The sequence below is a fragment of the Xylocopa sonorina genome, chromosome 6, assembly GCF_050948175.1.
Source record: "Xylocopa sonorina isolate GNS202 chromosome 6, iyXylSono1_principal, whole genome shotgun sequence".
Taxonomy (NCBI): domain Eukaryota; kingdom Metazoa; phylum Arthropoda; class Insecta; order Hymenoptera; family Apidae; genus Xylocopa; species Xylocopa sonorina.
In genome coordinates this window covers 11,617,285-11,639,403 of record NC_135198.1, presented here as the reverse complement: position 1 = coordinate 11,639,403, position 22,119 = coordinate 11,617,285, and the positions used below count along the sequence as shown (strand labels likewise).

The window sequence follows — 22,119 nt, the reverse complement described above, 5'->3', positions numbered from 1 at the left end:
AACACGTTCGCAGGATTTTCCGTGAAAATAGAAAAAAAATTCATTAAAAAACGTCCATGCCCGTCCGATCGTTCTCCGCGATTGGGAACGGGTGAGACAGAAAGGGGGAGGGTGAACGAAAAAAGGAAAAAAACTTGGCCGAGGTGGACGGGCGCTGCTGGTTCACGGCGAGAGAGAACCAGAAGAGGGACCATTAAACGAACGATCGGCGTATTCCGCGCGGAGATTCGAAAGCAATCGACAATGGATGGCATCGAGCGACGCGGCAAGGCAAACAGGGGTTGTTGGTATCGAACAAATGACAATAAATGGCATGACGCGACACCGAAGACGGTTCCAATTTATTCCCCGGAGGCAGTCTCGGCCGACAATGTCAGCCCATCCTTTGCCACCGGCCTGCGAGCCTCCAGATAAAATATCGAAAATACATCGGCCGCCACCGGAGAAATCAACGCGCACTCCGCTGATTTTTCCACGCGGATGCGCGAGCCACGACCGGTAACGAGGAACTAAAAGGCAAACGAAACTGGTAGGGACCAGAAGCTCGCCTGGAACATCCGCCGCCGTCCCCTCCGTCGTCGTTCCTTCGACATTCGTTCGAATTACACGGGACGAGGACCGTGGGACGGGACACCAGAATCGCTGGGGCTAGGGTGAGACAGGCCCGTCGACGATTTCACCGTTCGATAATCGAACGCTGAAACGCCCGATGAAATATACCCCGTGATAAAATAACGAATTAATACGGTACAATGAAACCTGTTAATACCGAATGCACCGCTCCGACGCGGTCGAAACTGTCGATAATCATCTAATCGATTCAAGTCGGCGCAACGGGAAACGAACGGTAATGCTGCCGCCTGGCGCCACCCTCTCTATCTACCTACCCCCGGCATACCCGCGGCACGGCCAGTGAATGATGATCGGGTGTAATGGGTAGTGAATTTACACTCGATCTGGTTTATTCGAATAATATAAATTCTGGCGGACTGACTCCCTAAGAGATGATTGATCGGAGCCTGGGACTATATCGCGGCTACCCGGCTCGAACGGGGTGCATATGCGCGTAACAGGGAGGGAGGGAGTTCGCAGTTTGATTGGAAGCTACCCGGGCGTGATCTCAATCTCGTCGGTGATATTAGGCTGGTTCTAATGAGGATCGTTTAACAAGTGTCCGGTATTGATTCTGATAGAACTTTGCCCGTTTCCAGTGTTTGCGGTCGGCGATTAAAATTGCTCGAGGTAGTGAAAAATTGATCGTCGAGTTCCACTCAATGTGTTTCACTTCGATCCGTATCGCGAACATCAATTTTTCTATCGAACACCGAATCGGACGACTCGATGATGTGCTCGCGCATGCTAAGATAATCAAGCAGGAATCACGGTGTCCGATTGGCCGCGTAAAGTATTTCATCGATTAACAGCAATCCCGGCAGCAAACGGCCGTAATTACAGCCGGCTCGATGTATCGATCCCGATACCCGGTAATACCCGAATCATTAAGTGAAAATGGTGACGACGGAACAGTTTCGCGTGTATCCATTAGGTAAAGCGTGCTCGAGGACGTCGGCTGTAGATGTCACACGGAATAAAAAGCGAATATTCGTCGGCGAGACGACGGGTAGCCGCGGAATGTTCGTTGGCACGCGATTCCGTCGGTGCCTTTATTGCCGCTACGCCTTTATTCGCGCACACGAACCTCTCTGACCGATAAGCAATAACTCCGCGAAATTCCTGCCCGAAACCGTCTAGTTTCTACCTTTAAGAGACCTATCGTTCCATCTTCCGCGATCCCGCTGGCAAAAATTCCCTCCTTAATAGAACGGCAGAAAATGGCGTGGGTTCGCTTTGGCAATTCGAGAGAGAGGAACAACTATGGTTACCGGAACTGGACTGGGATTCCGGCGATGCGGGATGCTCGTCGATGATGGCTCGCGATGGGGCAGATGCCAGACATCAAAATTAATAAATAATCCCGGTGTGCGGTATTATTAATCATTTTTGTAAATTATCAACGCCGCTTGTGCGTAATTTATTGGAACCCTGCAAAGTGGCCAGCAATTTATTATAAAATGTACCACGTATCGGTATCCAAGACACGCGTGAAATTGCTCGACCGCGTAATCAATTACTTTTGCGATACGCTCTAAAATAACAGAGGAACGCGGTTCCCGACTCGAATTCATAAACGATATGGCATCACGGTCCATTAATCAGTATCATAAAGGGATATGATAATTATATCGGCAATCGAGACGCGGACATCAACGTGATCATTCACATCGTTACGGCCTATTGATCTGATGATTAATGCATAGTGAAATTCAGAGGAGTGCGTAATTAATCAGGATTCAGGATAACTCCGGGGTTGCGGGGCACGCCGCCTTGTTCCCAGATCGATCTCGTTTTTACTGGCTCGTTAGTTACGTTCCCAGGGACTCACTAACATGTTCAACGTACGAGAAAAATCACGCCCCGAACTAATAAAACCACTTGCAAACCAGCTAGGGCCGATAAATCAGAATGCCTCCGGAGTATGACAAGATAAATAGGTGCCCGTTTTAACTTTGCCCCGGACAAAAATTGTGAAACGTGTATGAAATTTAAAATATCTCTGGAAAATAAAAGGCCGTCGGACAAAGCGCGGTCCGCGATGTTCGCGGTATCCAAGCCCGAACGAAAGCGCTCGCGGTGAAATAATAATCTCTGGCCGTGTGTGGGGGGAAGAAAAAGGGGGTGAAAATGGCGGCTAAGTATTATCACGCTCGCGTTATTATACGTCGAGTGAATTTCGGGAGTTTTACGAGGGCTGGAAGGTCCGTTCGTGGAACGGAGCCTCGACCGGAAGAGGGCTGGAAGAGGCGCGGCGCGTGTATTACAATACGGAGATAGAAGATCTCCGGCTATATATCACGTATCGTGACAAGAGGCCGCTCGAGAGAGAGTTAGAGAGAGGGAGAGAGAGTCGTGGTAACGGCGAGCGTATTATAACGGCTCGCACGAACCGGCTCGTCCTATGCGCGGTTATGCACCCTGTCCCCACTACACGTACCCTAACCCCTCTTCCTTTATCGTACCCGTTGCTAATTGCAAAAACGTCGCCAATTGCGGCTGGATAACAGTAATTACGCGTAGGAGCACGGTTTCGCCGTTTACCATGCGTGTTTTCCCAAGCGTCGCGATAACGCTTATCGATGACCGTGCGAGTAATGCCGAATGCCGCGAATCCGCGGGAAAAGCAGGTGAACGTAGCTTTTACTAAGTGGTTGGACGAGTACTTCCGCTGACGTTATTGTATCGTAAGACTGGATTGTTTCTGCGACACGCTTCTTTCGATTCGACGCTATTCGAGAATACCAATCGCTTGCTTACCAAGATTACCAAGACAGGGAGCGTACATTTCGCGAAGTTTAGTCCGGTGACGATAGGATTTCTTTGGTCGTTGATAGTTAAATAAAGTAGAGGAAACGTAGCCCGTTTATCCGCAGGAAACGATGCAGCTTTCCCTCGCTTTATTTACGCGCATCGTGCACGTGGCACTTTAAACTTCGCGGTCTACGAGACAAATTGTCGCGACGCCTCTAACCGGGTAAATACTTTCCGTCCCTACCCTGGGCCGGCCCGGTGACGCCACCCACTGCTTTTTCCTGTTATTTTCATTCCGCGCGCTACGTGTCGTTTATTAAATCCCGCGAGGTTCGCCCCGCGGGGCACCCACAATCGCGACTGGCAAAAAAGGAACTCTCGCCGTCGGGTCGAGGGGCGAGAAAACGCGACGGTATTTCTGGAAAGTCGAGGCGCGAGCAAGCATCGAAACGACGCGATAGTTGCTCTCGAAATTTTACGACCGCGACCGCAGGAAATTGCGGCGACCGTCGACGAAACGAGGCGAAACAAATACGAGAGGAAAGAAAAGAAGAAATAGAGCTGGGAAATAACGACGGCCGCAACGTCAAAGAGGACCGTCCGCGATGAGAGAGTTAAGGGAAGCATTAACCCTCGACATGCGCGCGTTTTTATCTAAATAAACAGTGGAAAGGGTGGACGGAGAGGAAACAGCCGGCAGGGGGGATGTTTAAGAAACGTATCACGATGACACGCGTTGTCGCAGGCCGCTACTCGAAACTGTTTTCAAAACGTTTAACAAGTTGCATCCCCTCGGTAGCGGCGTCCCCCTTGGCTCCTTGGTACCAGACAACGGGAACTGATTCGAAGAAAGGAGTGGCCGCGACCTCTCGAGCTCGTAATTGTAGGGAGCAGTAGATAAGGCTGGCGGGTCTAAAGTTTCGCGCAAGAACGGTTGTACTGTAAAAATTCCGTGTTCACAATCTACGCGAGCCTCTAACGAAGTTACAAGTTTAACTTCGGCCGGACTTCATCAACAGACACGACGAAAGTTAAGTCTCCAATTAAAGAACAGACTAAGACACTTTGACTTCGCCGCACCGCTTAAGGGTTGAAACCAAATTAAGGGTCGGTCCGCTCCTGTACTCAAAGGAGACGCACGATGAAGCGGTTAATTAACAATTTCTGCGAGTACAAACAACGGACCACAGAGAGAGAGAGTGGCCAGAGAGAGAGATAAAGCGAGAGAAAGTACGGCAAGTTTCGACCCTCCAAGTTGCAACCAGAGCCAGCCAAGATACACACTACGAAAGAACGATACGGTTCGAAAGAACCGCGCGCGTTAAGAATTCAGACGCGTTCGAAGAGCTCCGCGCGCAATTTCCGAGCGAGCAATAACTCACTGGAAGCGGGTTACGCGGCTTGGCTGACATTTTTACGCGTCGTATTTCGGTTCGGCGCCGTGGTGACCTGGGCCAAGCTAACGAAACCCGCGGGACGTCTCGTAGCTGGCCGGAGGCCGAGTCAAAGCCGTCATCTCGCCCTCCAGCCGTTGCACCCCTCTCTCGTCGCCCCGACGTCTCTTGCCCGACTGCCAACGAGAAAATTACAAGCGGGACACGCTCACGGAAAGGAAGCGAGAGCGTGGAGCGCGCGAGGGTGGTGACGAGCAGCGAGCCAGTTGGAGCCTGAAAACGAGGGGCAGACGACGAAGGAGAAACAGGGCCGTGGAAGCGAGGCAGGGGACGTAGAATGCGACTGCGTCGCTCCTCATGCGGATACCCCGTAAATCATGACGAAGTACCGTAAAGGACGAAATGAAAGGCACGCGAAACACAGTACACAGGCGCGGGGATATATAACGCACGCGAGGACGAGAGGGCCGTCGACTCCTGCCTTATATTCTAGTTATTGTACAATGTACGGACCACGGCACAGGCAAATCGAGACGCTTCATGGAAATCCGTTGGAGGACGCGTTGTTACGCGAGGCTCGATCGTATTTTTCGAGCGCATTTTTGGATCCGAACGCTACAATCGAGCCAATCGTCTGATCGCTATGATAAGTGGCATTTCGACAGACCGTTCCAAGCGTGTAGGAAGGCTCCAAACGCTTGGAAGCATCACCCGCTGCCAGAGGGAAACTTCTACTAGAATTTGATAGAATTTGCTCTACAACTACCGTGTGGAATATTGCCGAAACCTGCGTATTGGTACAAAATGTTTGACAGGATGTCACGTTTCGACCTCTGAGCGTGGCCTACCAAATTTCATCAAAACCCCCGAGCATCGAACCGTGGCATGTCTTTGTCACCGTCGATACGTCGTTTACCTGGACGTTCGACGAAACGCACAATAACCTTTTGCGCGTGGCTTTGAATGGCAGAAATTTGCATCCCCCGCTACAGCCTTCGTGACCGAAATATGATTGCTACGGTCGAGGGATATAACGTTACTGCTGTTTCAAAGTTTCATGAGGTGTACCAGAACGCGCGACACTTACCGGAACAGGTCGTTGCTTGCCGAAACACGGCCTCCAAGCCGAGAGAGATCTCCACTTTTACGGGATAGCGGAAAACAGGCGAAAAAGGATGTGAACGACGCTCGCGATGGCGGCGCGTTTAGAAACACTTTGCTTTCAGCGGCGACGATTAACGAGGAAGCCCAAACTAGTTTAATGATAGTGGAATTTAAGGATAAACCTTCGCCGCGCCTTTGTCAGGGAACCAGAGTGGTCGTTTTGCCATTTCCGCCAGAGACACCTCTGATATTCGCCCGTTAAAATAACTCTGCCGTGCTCGCGCCATTCAAACGCGTTCGCTCCCTTTAATCTGTGAAAACTTTTTATTCGCCAACGGGGAACGGGCGGCTGTAATTCCGCGGGGCAGAGAGAAGCGGATCAACCGGAGCCAGAAATAAGTTTAGTCCACCTCGAAATTGCTACACGCGGAACGAGCTCGCCGTGGTAACGGTTTCTTCCTCCTTTCCGGACCTCTGGAACGACAGATCAAAGGTATCCCTGGCGCGCACACGGGGCGAAACGTCGCTTACAATCTCCCGCGAACACCAGGTGGAAAGATGCGCGATTCCACTTGCAGTTACAATTAGCCGATGAACAGAGCTAGCGTAACTGGTACCGCGTTACATTTTTCTTCGTTATTGGACGCGCTTTCGTTGGCTGATAACGAACCCGAGGCGGTGGTTCCCTGTTAATTCGCGGGCGCCAATAAACCGGTGACCGCATAATTATGCAAGCGAAACTATTTAATTGGCCAACTCGCGGCCTTTGTGCCGCCCGTTTCTACCGCGCCCAGCTGGATCGCTAACTATCATAGATTCGAGTTAGAGGGTTTTCCCGTGGGATAGTTGGATAAAATTGGCAAATTAAAGATTTCGCTGTTGTCCGTCGATTGGTGAGGTTGCTGGCTGGGCTTCCATCGCGAGAGAGGTTATTTCGCAGGGCAGCACGGTAAGGGGTAGTTAATAGGCGTGGATGGATTCGACGCCGTTAAAAGGGATACCGGTGACTACGACAAAGCGCGTTGCTCAAAGGCGGCAGAGAAATCGAGGAAAAATAAACAAAGCTGTGCACTGTACCGACACACGGCGCACCGTGTGCATGTAGATGCTAAACCGGGGAACGAAAATAAAAGAAGAAAAGAGGGATTTTGCAGGTGCAATCGGAGCAATAGAAATCTCGACCAGGGACGCGCGGTACGTTGACAATGAATCGCACAATTCGTACAAACGGGAATGAACAAGGCACGGTTTACGCAACGGCAGCATTGTAAAATGCGTGTTAACTTTAACCCTTAAATATACAATTTTCTGCGATGCAAGCCGATCGTTACGAGGATTATTTTTATTCAGACGTAACAAACGCTCGCGCGTTTCAAATCTCAGCCCCTGCTATATTGGTATAAATGATGTGCCAAATGGAAGCGCTGTATATTTAAGCATTAAAACCGGATTGGATGCCCGAAAGCAATAAAAGGCAGATAAAAAGTTTCCACGCTCCAATGTATCCTATTAAAATTTCACATCGAATCCAAATGATTCACGGGACGTTGTACGGTCGTCTATAAATACGCGTGGACGCATCTAACGCAAAACCATCGGGAGCAGACAGCCAATGGTTCGCGATCATAATCCAGGAAACAGCGGAACGAGCAGTCCGGGTCGTTAAATAAAAATTGCACGTTGTGTGTTCCGCGTGTTCTTCATTATCCCCGAGCCGCGTTGAACACGAGACGCCTGGTCGATTGGTATTACGTTAAGGACCACCGTAACTGGTTTCTTTTATGGCCTGGTGAAACGCGAAACACACGCGGAACGCGAAGTGTTAACAGGGTGTGCAACTGTTATATGCAGCGAGACGGCAAAGAGTCGGGCTAATTATCGTGATGAGCTATAAAACGAGGTCGGCTAATTTCCGTCACCTGTTAATTGGCCTCTAGCATCGCGCAATTATTCGAATTTCACTAATCAGCGGCGTGTATACATCCCGTTATTCTCTCGTTCTCCCTTTGGCTGGCCAGCATCGTTCCCTATCGTACTTCTCTCTGTTTCGTCGAAAAACAGATTCCCGTGCGTGTACGCGTATTAATCCACGTGCCAACGCCACCGACCAGTGGCAATCCGCTCTCGAATTATTTACCATTATAAACGCGCCGAGCGATCAAGACGATTAACGAAGAGGGGCTTTACGATTAAAATCACCGTGAAATCTGCTTTGACCCAGGGAAATCCGATTCGATGTTTATAAAAGAGTTCGATACGCGTTGATCGCGAGGCGATTTTATTCCCCGTCGAACGGGGACGCGTCGTACCGAGGGTGAAAGCCCGCCGCTCGAAGGAAAACGAGCAAGCTCATAAACTGGAGGCGATTAAGATAATGGAAAGGTAGAGGAGGCTGACGTAAAGAGACGAAGCGCCGCGGCGAGAGAACTCGAGGAGGATCCCCGGTCTGACGTTCCCAGTGAAAGGAATTCCGACCTGCAGGATTTAAGACGCAATTTCCCTGACGATGTCGCGCGTCATCCGTCATGCAGTCTGCACGGTGGAACAATGCCAGACTAAAATTACGAATTCCAATTACAAATAGATACGCGTAGGAGAAACCGCAGACGTTTCATTCATTTCGTTCGTTCGCGCGACGTTGCGTCTACCCAGATCCGGGCCAGCCTCGTCTAATCTCGGACCTGCTTAAAGTTCGAGGAAAACTGGTCTCCCAGGATCGTCGCGTGACGATCACATCCTCGCTTGAAAGCATCTGAACACTCTACGTAGAGGTGTATTCGGAGGTAAGATAATCGATGCTATTCCACGAACGCAATAAAGTGATCATCTTCTCGGTGGCGTTGAAGGTAATTACGACAGCGTGCAGGAATCCAAGACGCATCGTAGATCGTTCTCATCCTTGAGACAACAACGGTCGCAGTCGTTGCACAATGCAGTGGCATTGTTCGAAGGCTGGTAACGAGCGGCAAAGGTCGTCGGCTCGTCAAATCAGGCGACACCGAGAGTATCACCTGCCGGATCCGTATTAACAGGTATTCTTACGTAAATCGTGGGTGCGCAACAATCGACTCGGGCAATCCGATCCGGTAATGCAAATACACGCGTGCAGGTTGAAATGATTGCCCAACGGTTGCGTGGACGGACGAGCAGCGGCAGCGTGTAGCCCGGGCGAAAGGATACAAGGAAACGCTTGTACACCCCAGACCGGACGATCCATAATCAAACCCGCGCGATATTTTACGGACGAAATTCTGCAGATCCGGCGTTCAGATTGCGACCGAATAGATAACCGCGAGGAAACGTCACGCGAAGTCGTGAGTAGATCGAAACGAGGGAAAGGCGAGTTTCTGTATCGACCAAAGGAAGCACTTCGCGCGGCGAATTTTTCAACCCCTTTCCCAGACGACTATCGCTCCCTCGTATTCCACGGATGGAGACGGAGATCTGACAGAGTACAAATTGAATTATAGACCCCTAAAAAGCGATACTTAACATGGCGGAAACAGAGGTACCGATTAAGGGGTCGAAGAACTTTTCTTGTTGCCCGTGCGCGGTGAGAAATCGCGCGACCCTACGCGAAACTTCTTGTAGAATCGTGCACGGAAATCAGGATCGTATCAATCTTCCCGGGAACAATCGCTCGCGCCGGTTGACTCGCCTCCAGAAGACCTCCCCGTTCATACAGGACGAAACAAGTCGAGGGAGAGACGAGAGAGAGAAAGAGAGAGCGAAAGGGCAACGCGGCGGAAGGGTGGAAAAAAAAGAGAAAGGGAGGGGTTCGGTAGAAAGGGAACGATACAATAAATCAGGGCAAATCTCGAAAGCGGCAGAGCAATAAATTCGACTTCGTTTATCAGCCAGGCTAACTTCCATTCGATTCCTCGCCCGACGAGCCCTTTTCGAAAGTTTGTCAGTCCGATGGGGCTGGTGCACCGGCTCGACTGCAATTTTATCCCGTGGAAAACGGAAGTTTTCGCTAGAATCTCCTTTAAACGGGAGTACAGAGAGCGGCGGGTCCTCGTGACCGACACCGAATCTCGATGAAAATCCTCGGATAATGTATTCCGAAGCTCTCCCGCCTCTGTCGTGCCCCTCGTCCCTCCTCTCGCGTTCTCCAGTCAATCCAGTGCGGGGTCAACCAGTAATCCACCTCTCCCGCTCTTACATTCCATCTTTCTCACCCGGCTCCAGCCGTGTCTTCCCCCTACGGCTCGATCCGACGTCGTTTCTGTTTCTCCTTCCCTGTGTTCTCGAGCATAGCCACCCACGCGCCCGTGAGGTCCTCCGCGCCTTTGCATCTCACGTCCGCGCGGACGTAAAGTGCAGAGTATCGCATTCCGCGCATCACCCGCGCGAAACTGGCAACGGGCCGACCGGTCGAGAGGAAAAAAACTAAGAAAAACAGGGTAGAACCGAAGGAAGACGAGGGGGGTAGGTTGTCGCACGTGCTAGACGACGCGACGCGATGCGTCGCGACACGATGCAACGTGGCGTGCGCTACGTGCCGCGAGAAATCGTACAGAAAGCGTCTGAATAAAAGAAAAGCTGTCGGGCCACCGAGATGTCGCCGGTCGAAAGGCAAAACCGAGGGAAAGGAACGCTGCTGGTACACGCCGCCGTGTCCTTTTTAACTTCCGGCCGCTTGAAAAACGAACGCGATCTTTCGTCGAGCAACTTTCATAATTCCTTTCAATCTGCATAGATTGAACGCAACTCGTCGCAGACTTTTCTTCGCGACTCTCTCACCGCGAAAGACGGAACGGCGTCGAGGTCGAAGCTGGATCGGATAAAGGGTGTTCAACACGGGGGTTGCACGCGCGAACGGAACGAGAATTTTCCGCGAAAACCGCACGCGATTATTCGAAGCGCAACGAGCTGTCGAGTCCGGTCATTCACGGGCGGCGAGTTTCATCCGGTCCGGGAACGGATTTCGGTAAACGGACGGGACCGAAAATGGCTCAATAACGAGCCGTTCTCTGGCCGAATTTTTGGTTGCACGAGCTTTTCAGGCGCGGAGAAAATAACGGTACAGGTGCGTTCACGTGCACGGAATCGCGCGACGGGGCCGGCAGCCTGAAAGCCCCCGGAGCGGTGCAACGCCGCCGCGCACGGACCGTCCGCGTATGTACAGACACATTATATATATATATAAATATATATATGTACCGTATGTACGTATTCAAGTACGAGAGAGTACGTATGTACACCTGTATCAGCGTGAGCTCATGTTCGCGATACATGAACGTACACGTGTCGCGCATCGGCCGGAGAACGTTAAATGCAAAGTGCAGGCGGACACGAGCGTGTGCAACGAGAGAGTCGCGCTTCACTGGGCAGGCTTGTGTCGCACGTAGGAGATTCGTACGAGAAACAAACGATAGCCAGTCACAAAGGAAGTAAAATAAAAGCGCGGAAAGAAAGAACGCGGTGGAAAAAGAGGGACGGAGGGGATTAGGCGGGGGGCGGGATGAAGTTGGAAAGTGAAAGAGAGAGAAAAGGATGGAAAGAGAAGCGCCATTTAACGCTCCAGGCGGCACTGTACACGTTCCCTCGCCGACCTTTCACCCCCCGCGCCTGCTTCTTCTTTCAGCCTCACACTTTTTGATAATAGCACGTCTGGAGGCGGTGCAGTGTACGATAGCGCGGGAACTCGCGCGGAAGCTGTATAACTCACACTGATTTCTGTCCCGCGAGCCGAAACTCTGGACCGAGAAAGGAATCATCCGAGCCTCCTACCTCTATCGGCGACTATTGTACCACCGACGCCGACCCGAACACCGTCGAAAAAATGCCTCCGAACTGGTGCATTAATCCGGCTAAAAGCTCCCTTCTGGACGCACAACCACACTGTTCCCGTTTCCTTCAAGTTCCTCACCTTTGTCGGGACTTCCCTTTTTCTCCTTATCTCGAAGCTTCTCGTAACATAGTGGCTCATTTGAAGTAATACGGGTACCATAGCCGCGCAAATGGAGATGGGTTCTGGCTCGGAGACAGGGAACTCGATATTAAAACGACCAACGGAGGAGAAACTGGCAGGAATCTCTACGTCGAAACTTAACGCGGCGTGTACTCGAGGCTAATTGGAACGAAAACCTCGTTAAATGCCATCGCCGCTCCCTCTACCCTCCTCGCCGGGCGTCGTGCTCGCTAGCCTAGCTACTTCTACTTCTGGCCGAACGTTTCACCGTTTCAACCGACGCGCGACTAAACGGATTCGCGTTCGCGTTCGCGTTTACGCTCGCGTTTCCACGAAATCAGAATTTTCCTTGGGCGACGGCAGCCTAGCGCACCGAGCATCCTGATTTCGCTAACGAATTACCGTTCAAAGGAGACGCGGAGACCCGTCCATGTTACCGGATTAATTCATTCATCGGATTCGGTTATGTACGAGAGAAAAGGCACTGCTAGACTGCCAGACACGCTTCCAACAAAACCAACGAGAAATCCCTCGCGAAAGATTGCACGGCTCTCGAGAGAGAAACCCGTTACGTGACATTTAGAAATCTAGTATCTTCCTGCAGCAGCTAGCCGCGAGGCCAATCGCTTTAATCTCCTTCCTCCGCAATCATCGACTGACCATCGACCTTAACCGTCCACCTTTTCGCATTTAGTCTAAACGGTGACTCGCAGTTATCAGCCGCGCAACAGTTGAATTCCTCCAGGGATTGCCGGTACAAGTACACGAGTACATGAATATTTATAGTCGCGTTTATGTAACGTAAGCCCTACCGTTGCAAGATTGTTTTCGAAGGGAACGCGAAATGGTCGGGCACAGGGGCTGGAAATGTCCCAGTAGTTCGCTTACCTTCAAGCTCGACGACTTTCCCAGCCCTCTTGAGCGCCTTCACCGCTTCGTCGTGGGTCGCCTCGCGTAGATCCTCCCCGTTCACGGCGAGAATCGCGTCTCCCACGTACAACTGCTCCGTGGCGTCCGCCGCCATCCCCTTGAAGATCTTCGAGATCAAAATCGGCATTTTGTTCTCTTTACCACCCTTGATCGAGATCCCGAGCCCGTTGTTATCGCTTTTAACCACGCGCACGAGGCGTTTCTGATTGGCCACCGAGTCGGGAACGTCCGGATCGTTCAAGCTCTCGACGTTGTTGTTGTTAATGTTGCCGTTGTTCAGAGCGTTGTTACCAGCCTCGCAGCTCTCGTCCAACGAGATGCTCAGGTAATCGTCCTCCAACGAGACGAACACGCGATACCACTGGCCGCGGACTTGCGTCTCTAGGACACCGGCTCGGCCGGACGCGGAGGACGAGGCTGCTGTGGTCGTCGTCGACGAGGACGAGGACGACGTAGCCGCGGGTATAACCGAACCGATCCCCATCACTCCCATCGCTGATGTCGGTTGCCCGCTTCCGCACAGCTCGACCATTTCGATTTCCTCGCAAGCTGCACGCTGCAATCAGAACGGAATAATCTTAATCTTTTACCATTTTAAATCCATTTTAAGTCTCGACGTAGACCAGAGACTTTTCTGTTTTAAAAATTGCGAAATAAAAATTAGAAAAGCGAAACGATTGTTGAGAAGGCTGTAATATTAATACATTGTGATGCTTAGCAGGTAAAGGTTGTAACATCGTGGCACAGATTCGATCTACTCTACAACCCTATCGATACGAAACGAGTTTCAGATTTCTCGCAACCTGGAACGCGCCTACTTCTCAACGATATTCCGTAGCGATTCAGTTAGATCGAGGTCGCGAGACTATACCCGTCGTATACTTGGTTGCATTAACGTTACGTTCGTTTAAAACATTCTACCTATACACGCGCTTACGTCCATTGACTGTGCCATAGATCCAATCTCGGCGCATACGAGTCCCTGCAAATGGAAGCGACACATTTTCCACGGTATTTGAATGCAAACGCGGAGTAGAGAATCGTGTCCCTTTTTCCTCGTATTTTAACGATAACAGGCTCGCCAAACCTTGCGATGTTAAATGAAAATTCCTGCGAGACGATCTTTACGATTTCTTTCACCTTATCTCAGTTTCGTGAAACCACACGTTCGCCCGTTTCGAGAAATAAGAGACAGGTTCCGCACCTAAGCGCACAACCACCGCACGGGGCACACACCGCAGGCTATTGAGCGCAGTTTGAAAAATTCCTGCGGTCGATCTAGTATATCTGCTACGCTTAGACAAGTACAGACTAGAAGAGACGTCTAAGCGAGAGAGGGAAAAAAAAGGAATGACGCGTCGCTACGCGAGTGGCAACGCGATCCACAGAGAAAGCGACACGGCACAATTGCATCGTCTGTACTCGACAACGTGGATAAATCAATTGTAGCTACTATGCAAGGGTGAAATTTCGTAATTTGAAAATAATTGATACTGGCCGGCGGTGACGTGACCGAGCTCTCTTTGCCCCCTCTCTACCCCCTTAACTAAACCTCCCTCTGTACCGCCTATTATTTCCATCAATCCATTTTCCCTGGGCAACAATGGCGTTTAACCGTTAGTCACGGAAAATGCCCTGCAAAACTGTGGACAACGGGTATAATTGCATGAAAATTGGGAGCGGCGCCGCGGCGCTTACAACAGCTGCGCTGCTCACTTTTAATTAATTAAAAGGCCCGGCCGACGTTTTGTCATCAAGCGCGCAGGAATATCTCTATTTTGTCCCCGAGCCACGATACGCTGCCCATTCCTATTTCTTTCATTCGCCCGTTCCCCCGTCAATGAACTTATTCTCAACGTTCCCCGAGCACTCGACTACAATTGTGCTCACCAGCGAGGTCCATTCGAATGATTCGCACGCGTGCACCCACGTCTGCGAGGAAAGAAAGTTTCGAACGCGCGATTTAGACAGAAGATACTCCGAGCGCATTTTGCTTCAGTTTAATATCCACGGTATCGTACGTATGCAGATCCCCCGAGGGAAAAAGAGCCACATTCAACCAACGTTATCGTCCCTACCAAATTTTTCGTCAGGTTCACGCAGCACACACCCAGCAATTTCTCCATTGTAGTCGTGAAAATTAGATAATTCGTTTTTAACGAACGAATCGATAGTAAACCATGGAAAGAAAATCCAGCCGCGGTACCGCGGTACGAAACAAAAAAGGACGACCGCGGAGAAAATTTCGAAATAAACCGTACAGTTAACTGGATCGCATTTCCTGAATCCCAATGAAATGCGCAAGAAAAACAGGAGCGTATTTGTTCGCGGTATACGACGTTAATTAGAACGTCAGTCCATAGCGTTGCATAATTAATGTAAAATTATTAATTACCCCAGGCGCGCTTTACGCAACGTTACCTGCTACAATTACATCAAGCAAGGGATATCGCGCGGCCGCTGCGACTAAATCTCATTACGACATGTCGACGGGGGCCAGAATCGAATAAACCACCGGCCAAAGCCGTGGCGATAACGAGACTATGAAAATCCATCTAAATTCCATGCATTTTCAGATACACCCGACCCGTTCGACGGCGATTCTTCCGCGTGCCGTTCGTGCCAAGACGAGCGAACAGAGGAACTGAGAAATCTCTGCGGCGGGGCCGGACACCGGCCTCACTTTGTACCCCTACCAATGAACTCGCATAAATTCTCCATTTAATATGAATGCATAATCACCATCCAGAGGGTCCCCTGCCCGTCGCACTCGAGAAAAACGGAGCGGAGAGATAAGTGCGAGGATGTACGACCGACGTACGTACCACGACGTGGAACGAATTTAACGAAAGGTCGAAAGCGCAGATGAACCAAGTGCGCACCGTAATCGATAATCGTTAAACGCTAGCTTAGACAGAGAGAAAAATATCGGAACGGAAAACGGGGAGAATAGTGGCGCGAAGATAATCGAGGATAGGCAAACGACGTAAACGGTGTATCGGCGGGATGAATTCGCCGGCAAAGTGCATTAAAATTCGGACGCTTGCGTTCGTTGGAACCGACACAAAGGGTACGGGGCTGGTGCACGCTGCGAGTAAATTTCTATCGGGATCACGGGCTGCGTGGGCGAAACGGGGAGCGGCGGGACGGCGATGGTGGATCCGGTGGTGCGCGATTGAAAAACGCATTACACGTACACGCCGGGGGCGCGCCGCGGAAATAAACCGCAATGCCGAAAACAGGGTGCGCGTTCTCGCGCGGCGAAAATTAAGAGCGAAAACGCGGTTTTCGACGGGGTATAGTTACGCGCGCGGGGGATGGTCGAGAAGAAACAAAGAGGGATGGAATTCGGGCGTCAAGAAAAATAGAGAGAGGAGGAGGGACGATTTCGAATGGAGTTCGAGCGAGGCGCGATGTTGCGGGGGTGCGACCGACTAGAGGGTGGGTCCGCGGTGTGTACCGATGCGTGAAATTGGGTAAAAATGAATCGACGGCGGGGACACGGCGCTGCCATTATTCGCGAAACTCGGTATCGGGATCTATTGTATACGTACATTCGTACGTACAAGAGCTGCGCACGCTGTTGCTAGTGTAGGAGGAAACAATTATGTGTTTTCAACTAGCGATTTCAAAAAGAACGCACTTCCCTTAAACTATTTATAGGTTCGTTGCACAGTAACTAGTGCGCGCAGACTTACGCGTGTACAAGTACGATGCAACGAAGGTGAAAGAAACATTGTTACCATTCTAAAGAGAATACTACGATCGAAGGTACGTACAAAGGGATGAAAGAAAGCGTTGGTGCTCGTAGTCGTTGGTATAATTAAATTAACCCTTCGACGGTCACGTGAAATTGGCCAATATCCCAGGCTTTTCATTTCGTTGTCTACTACCGTCCGCTGGACGTCGAGCGGCGGTCTGTTACGCTTTCGAAATCGATTTTTATCAGTCGCCCTCGCGTGACGTTGCTATCCACCCGGGACGTTACTCGATAACCACGATATTTCGAACTTGCCAGACGCGAAATAGCCGCCATTCTTAATTCCATACCCACGATTGCACGGAATTTCCTTCGATCACCGTACCGCCCACGGCTCCGACCATCGACGATCCGCGTTACGTATCGACAACGCGATACTTGTTGATTCGCCACGGTGGTATCTGGGTTACAGTGATCTCAGAAACACAATCTTACATTTGTGAACGTTCACCGGAGAACGTTGTAACCAAATACATTTGCCAACCCCGACCAGCCCATGTACGACTGTTCTATACGCCAACTGACCACGGTTAGGGTATCGCTCCAAGCGTTCTACCAGTATACAATACTCTTGACACAGTGTCCGAAGATTGAGTATTAACACGCGATAGTGTTCTCTCACGTGGCATTAACGATGGCAAAATAAATGACACCGTGACATGCTAAAATACGCTTCTAATAATTTCATAGCCATGAATAAATCCGCTGATAGCACCTCCGAATTTACATACTTCAAACCTCACGATCGTATCGTGGAGACCACATTAAGTACTATTTCAATACCTCGAAACATTTCTGTACCCGCGCACCATTTAGGTGACCATCGATAAAATTGTAGGTTAGACGAAGATACAGCCGTATCGGAGAACGGAACTGGTTGGACGCCATTACATCAAATTTGAAACGTACGCGCGGCACGCACTGTCGGTAATCGGATAATAGCATTAGCATAGCCGAAGGTGTTCGCGTTTAATAAAAGCATCGATATCGTGATCGTGGCGGCACGTATGTACGTGTACGCGCGTGGCAACGTTATAATTAAACTGTTTGTCTCTGGGAATTAGTCTCGTGCGAGTTCTATCCGCTGCCCACGTGAAGCGCACGCCGTAGTATGTCTCCATTCGTGTGCGCGATCTATGTACCATAGGATCGCGCGTACGTATGTACGCGTACACGGAACGACTGGACGAGGACGGATAAAAGTGGCGATCATGGACATTGAAAAGAGACGGACGGCATACGCGATGGAAGAGGGAAAGAAGAAGAGTGAAAGAGAGTGCGCGCGTGTGTACGTGCAATACTCGCGCGGTGAGGTCTCCCAGACGCGTGTATACGGCACTGTCGTGCCCCTCGCAAAAACCAATAACCTCGACAAACGTCGGGCACCGGTTGTTTATGGCCAAAAAGAGAGAACAAGAGGCGAAACGAGGGAAAAGGACGAACAGGAGGACGAGAGAGCGAAATGAAAGGTGGAAGAAAGAAAAAGAAGACAACACCCGCGCACGAGGGAAGCAAAGACATGTCCGAACCAAGTTCTGGATCACTTCGTACCTGCAACGACGCGTCGATAGTCTGCCATCGCGCTTATACCATTTGTCCAATAATTGCTCGTAATCGCGCGTAACTACTTGGGTCCACCAGTTTTGTAAGCGTTGCCTCGTTAAAGCTCGCATGATTCTTGCACGAACCTTTTGGTTCGTCAAAAGGGACGGGCAAACCAGCGCGGAAAATCAACGCCATCTAATGTCCTGTTGGTACGATCACGTGGCTCGGTTGAAACGGCAGTAGAAAAATAAGAGGACAAACTTGGTTAGGATGCCGTGCGGGACTGGCGCATGTTTCTAACGGATCGGGAAACCACCGCGGGCGGTATAGTTGAAATTGGAGTTGCAAGAATCCCGAGAATGCAACGGAACGGTGAATCTCTCGAGGAGAGAGAGTTGGGAAACAAGAGGGATTGAACATCGTATGATAGGCCTTACGCTATGGATTTTAGAGTTTCGCGCTCACCGCGAAACGGTGAAGTTTTTACGCTACACGATCGAAACTTGTCAAAAGCGGAAGATACGAGCGGAATGCCAGCGAACGTACCCAATTTTTTCCCTTTCACTTTGATCTCTCCGTTCGTGCGCATCGATTTTCAACTTATTTTACGCCGAATGGAAAGCACCTGCACACGAGCGTAATATAAAACGTACATCGAGTGAAAAGTAACGTCCATCTTATAATAAAAATGAAACGCGCAGTATGACCTACAATGATCAGAAATTCATCTGATTTACGTCACACACACACACACTCTGTCTCTCTCCCTCTCTCTCTCTCTCTCTCTTCCTGTCTGTCTCACAGTCATGGTTAAAAATGTACGCATAATAAAAAACGCAAACCATCGCTGCTCTTGCATCGGCGCAATAAGTAAATTAACATGCCAGTATAAAACCAACAGTCGGAATCGGCAATGTAAACATGACAAGTGTTCAACAACGAAATATAAAATACGTAAGAAAAAGTGTATTTAATCTACGTACCTTGGACTAGGGCGAAACAATGAATGTGGGCGAACCAAGGAAAACAAAACGAACAGAGGTGAAGGGGGGCAGGCGTGCTTCGGTCCAATGCAAAATAAACGTGTACGCTCGTTATAGCCGATGGCTTCTACGATGATTTACCGTTTTCCGCGCGTGTATGGGCATATGACTTCCGTTAGGCAGTGGGAGGCACGATGCCTGGCCTGCTTTTCTTCCTTTGGCTAGAAGATCAGAAGAGCGTTCCTCTTGATTCAGATCCTGATGTGCGTGTCCAGTGCTCGTCCTCCGCCGCCGTTCCTATTTTTCTTCGCTCACGCCGCGATACGCGTCATTGGTGGCCTGGTTAATACATTCGACGATTCGCGATAGAGTCAATGACATAACCGGCCGTCGGTTCGCCTTTCAACAGCCTCGACATGTTTTACGCCGGCCTTCTTTCGTCCGTCCTCGATCGGAAGCACTCCGATGCAGAGTCTCGTCGGAGAACTCGGCTTCGCGATTCTGTTCCTTACCCGCGACTCACTCCCCCACCCTCTACCACTCTACCCGTCGTTCACTTTCCCCGCGAAGAGTCGCGTATTCTTTAACGACGCGAATTCTTCCACACTCCAATTACGAATAATAACCGCGCGTGACCGCGTACGCGTCAAACTTCAGACCGTGACGCCTCCTTTTTCGAAAGCTACGTAATAGACGATGTCTAAACGCTCGGGACGAATGTCGGCCGCCCCGATCGTACAACGCACGATTAATTTAATTAGCTGGCCGCTTGACACGCCGTTTAAACACCACTCGTCCAGCTAGAGCCACGAACGATCGAGACCGGCGAACGTGTTCGAGTATCGCCTCACAATACGGTTCCCGCACTCCGAATGCGGAAGCAAAGGTCGACGAGCGTTACAGTAGCTGTTTAGACGTTCCAACGACATCGACGAATATCGAGCTTCGATTCAACACGCTACGATGCACTCGAGGCGGATCTTTTAAGAGTTATACCCGGGCGTACAGGTAAAACCCGAGTAGCGAATCCTTTGCGAGGGTAACACGAAAGATGCCACGCACGCCGGGACCCGGAAACGAACGTACTACGCGGTCACCGTAATCAACATTTGACAACCGAGGGTCTCGTCGACGCTTCGGGACGCGCGACAATTCTGTACGAAAAAGGCGCACGTCACTTCCAAGAACCGGTCACATCGCCGACGAGACGACACCACGAGCACCAAGAAACAAACAACCAACAACCACGACCTCGCGAGTCGTACTAACTTCGCCAGCGATTCGTCCAGCCCGGCGAACCTATACGAAGCGGCGCAGGAGGGACGAGCGCACACGACGCGACACGAGCGCTGCCGGCGGGAATATTTTGAAACGCCAAACCGCTCGCAGCATTCATCTTTATCGACGTTCGACTTCGTGTAATTTAATTTAAATGTACGCGTCGCACATACGTATCCGACGTTGTTACACGGGCGAATTTTTCGAAAATATCCTCAACAAAATCGTGGAAACTTGTTTTCATCGTGTAATTTATCTGCCTATATATATATTTACTTACATACGCTCGATGATTTCCGAAGCGTACGTTTTTATTTACCGGTAATTTTTAACGTTTACAGGGAAGACTGATACGTGAAATTAAACGTTAAATTGATCACCTTGCAGATATATTAATATCACGCGAGAAAAAGAGAGAGAGAGAGAGAGAGCGATTTTAAGGTAAACGGGCGCATCGTTAACAGTATATCATTTATTCCCTCTCTTCGCCTTGCACATTTTAATTCGTAGAAAGTACCGGGGTTTTTATCCGCTCGTGATATTGCAGCGCAATCACATTATGCATCTCGTTTCACGGGGAACCGCGTGGCGAACGAATAGAAAGCAGAGCCCGTGAAAAGGGAAGAACTTATAAAGATACAAAACGGGATTACCTTATCAGTCTTATTCTTTGAAATAATCGAGAAGTCTCCGCCTTGAGTTTCATCCGGTCCAATCCTTCTTCTTTGCGTTGGCCGTGCGAACACCCACGTTTCAACCTACTCCCCGTCCCCTCCTTCCTAACTTCTTTTTGCAACATTATCGCAACCAAATAACAGAAAAGTTAAGGTCGAAATATATCATTCCCTATCTCGATTATGGTATCGCTGTCTTTCGGAGGCGGATCGGTAAACGTAAGATATACGTCAACCGCGCCAGATAGCGGGGAAAGTTTTATCTTCCGTTTCAGAAATATCAATAACTGATCCCTCGCACAGTTTCTATTCCAACGTAGGAATATACGGACAGACGAAGCCCCGTTCGCCTTCGTTCTACCCCCCCTGAATACCATACGGAACGTGCCCGAGTGTATCCCTTTCAAATCGTAGAAGATGCAACGGAGGAGATCTCACGGAAACATTCAGAAAGTAGCCTATCCCGAAGGATGGCACGTGTCGTTGCCAGCGTGGATTTACCGTTTGAAATCCAATTCTGGGCTGCTGCATCGCGATCCGCCCGCAACGGGTTTTAGCCACCTTTCACCCCGGAGTCGTGCGATTAATCTAATTCGGCCGAAGATCGTCGTTCCGAGGAAATTCAAGCGCAAGGGTGACGCTTGCCAGATAAAATCGGGGTCGAGCCGAGTTAAATTATGAATACCGTGAATCGGAGCGCGAACATTCGAGCACGTCGACGAATACTTTTTCTACCCCCCTCCCCATCCGCGTTATTATCATGTTCAATGCTCGAGAGGGAGGAACAAATCGGCTGAACTGATTCGTTAAGCGGCCACCGGTGAAACCTTTCGAAACGTCGATCGTCGAGCTCGGCTAAAAGAGGAAAGTTTAATTAGTCGACGTATATACATAGTTCGCGTACAGTCTGGTGTATTTATTAAAGTTACGAGTTACAAACAGGAGCAGAAGCCGGGGGGAGAGGTCACGCTATCTTCGATCGCTCCTCCATCCGTTTTCCTGCATCCGGCTTGGAATCGTATAATTACAATTTTCCGTCCTTCGTCTAGAAAATTATTCGTACGTAGCCATTACGAATTATATTATAAATATACGTCAGATGTTGATGCGGCGTTATTAAACAAGCTTTAAACGGTATCACGAAATGAACGCATAAACACTACCCAGG

The 22,119-nt window shown here is 50.1% G+C and overlaps 1 protein-coding gene across 2 annotated transcripts in view; it reads right to left on the bottom strand.

Annotated features, from left to right (window-relative positions):
• The window catches only part of Syn1 (Syntrophin-like 1), a 255,869-nt gene extending 236,627 nt beyond the window's left edge, over positions 1-19,242 (bottom strand). The window contains exons 1-2 of one of the 2 annotated variants that reach the window (XM_076896191.1): positions 19,000-19,242; positions 12,670-13,267 (exon numbers count right to left, since the gene is read on the bottom strand). In XM_076896191.1, the coding sequence (XP_076752306.1) occupies positions 12,670-13,243 (574 nt within the window). In that variant the 5' untranslated portion in view covers positions 13,244-13,267; positions 19,000-19,242. The remainder of the gene's footprint in view (positions 1-12,669; positions 13,268-18,999) is intronic. The other variant, XM_076896190.1, reaches the window with a different exon arrangement.
• Between the last annotated feature and the right edge of the window lie 2,877 nt (positions 19,243-22,119).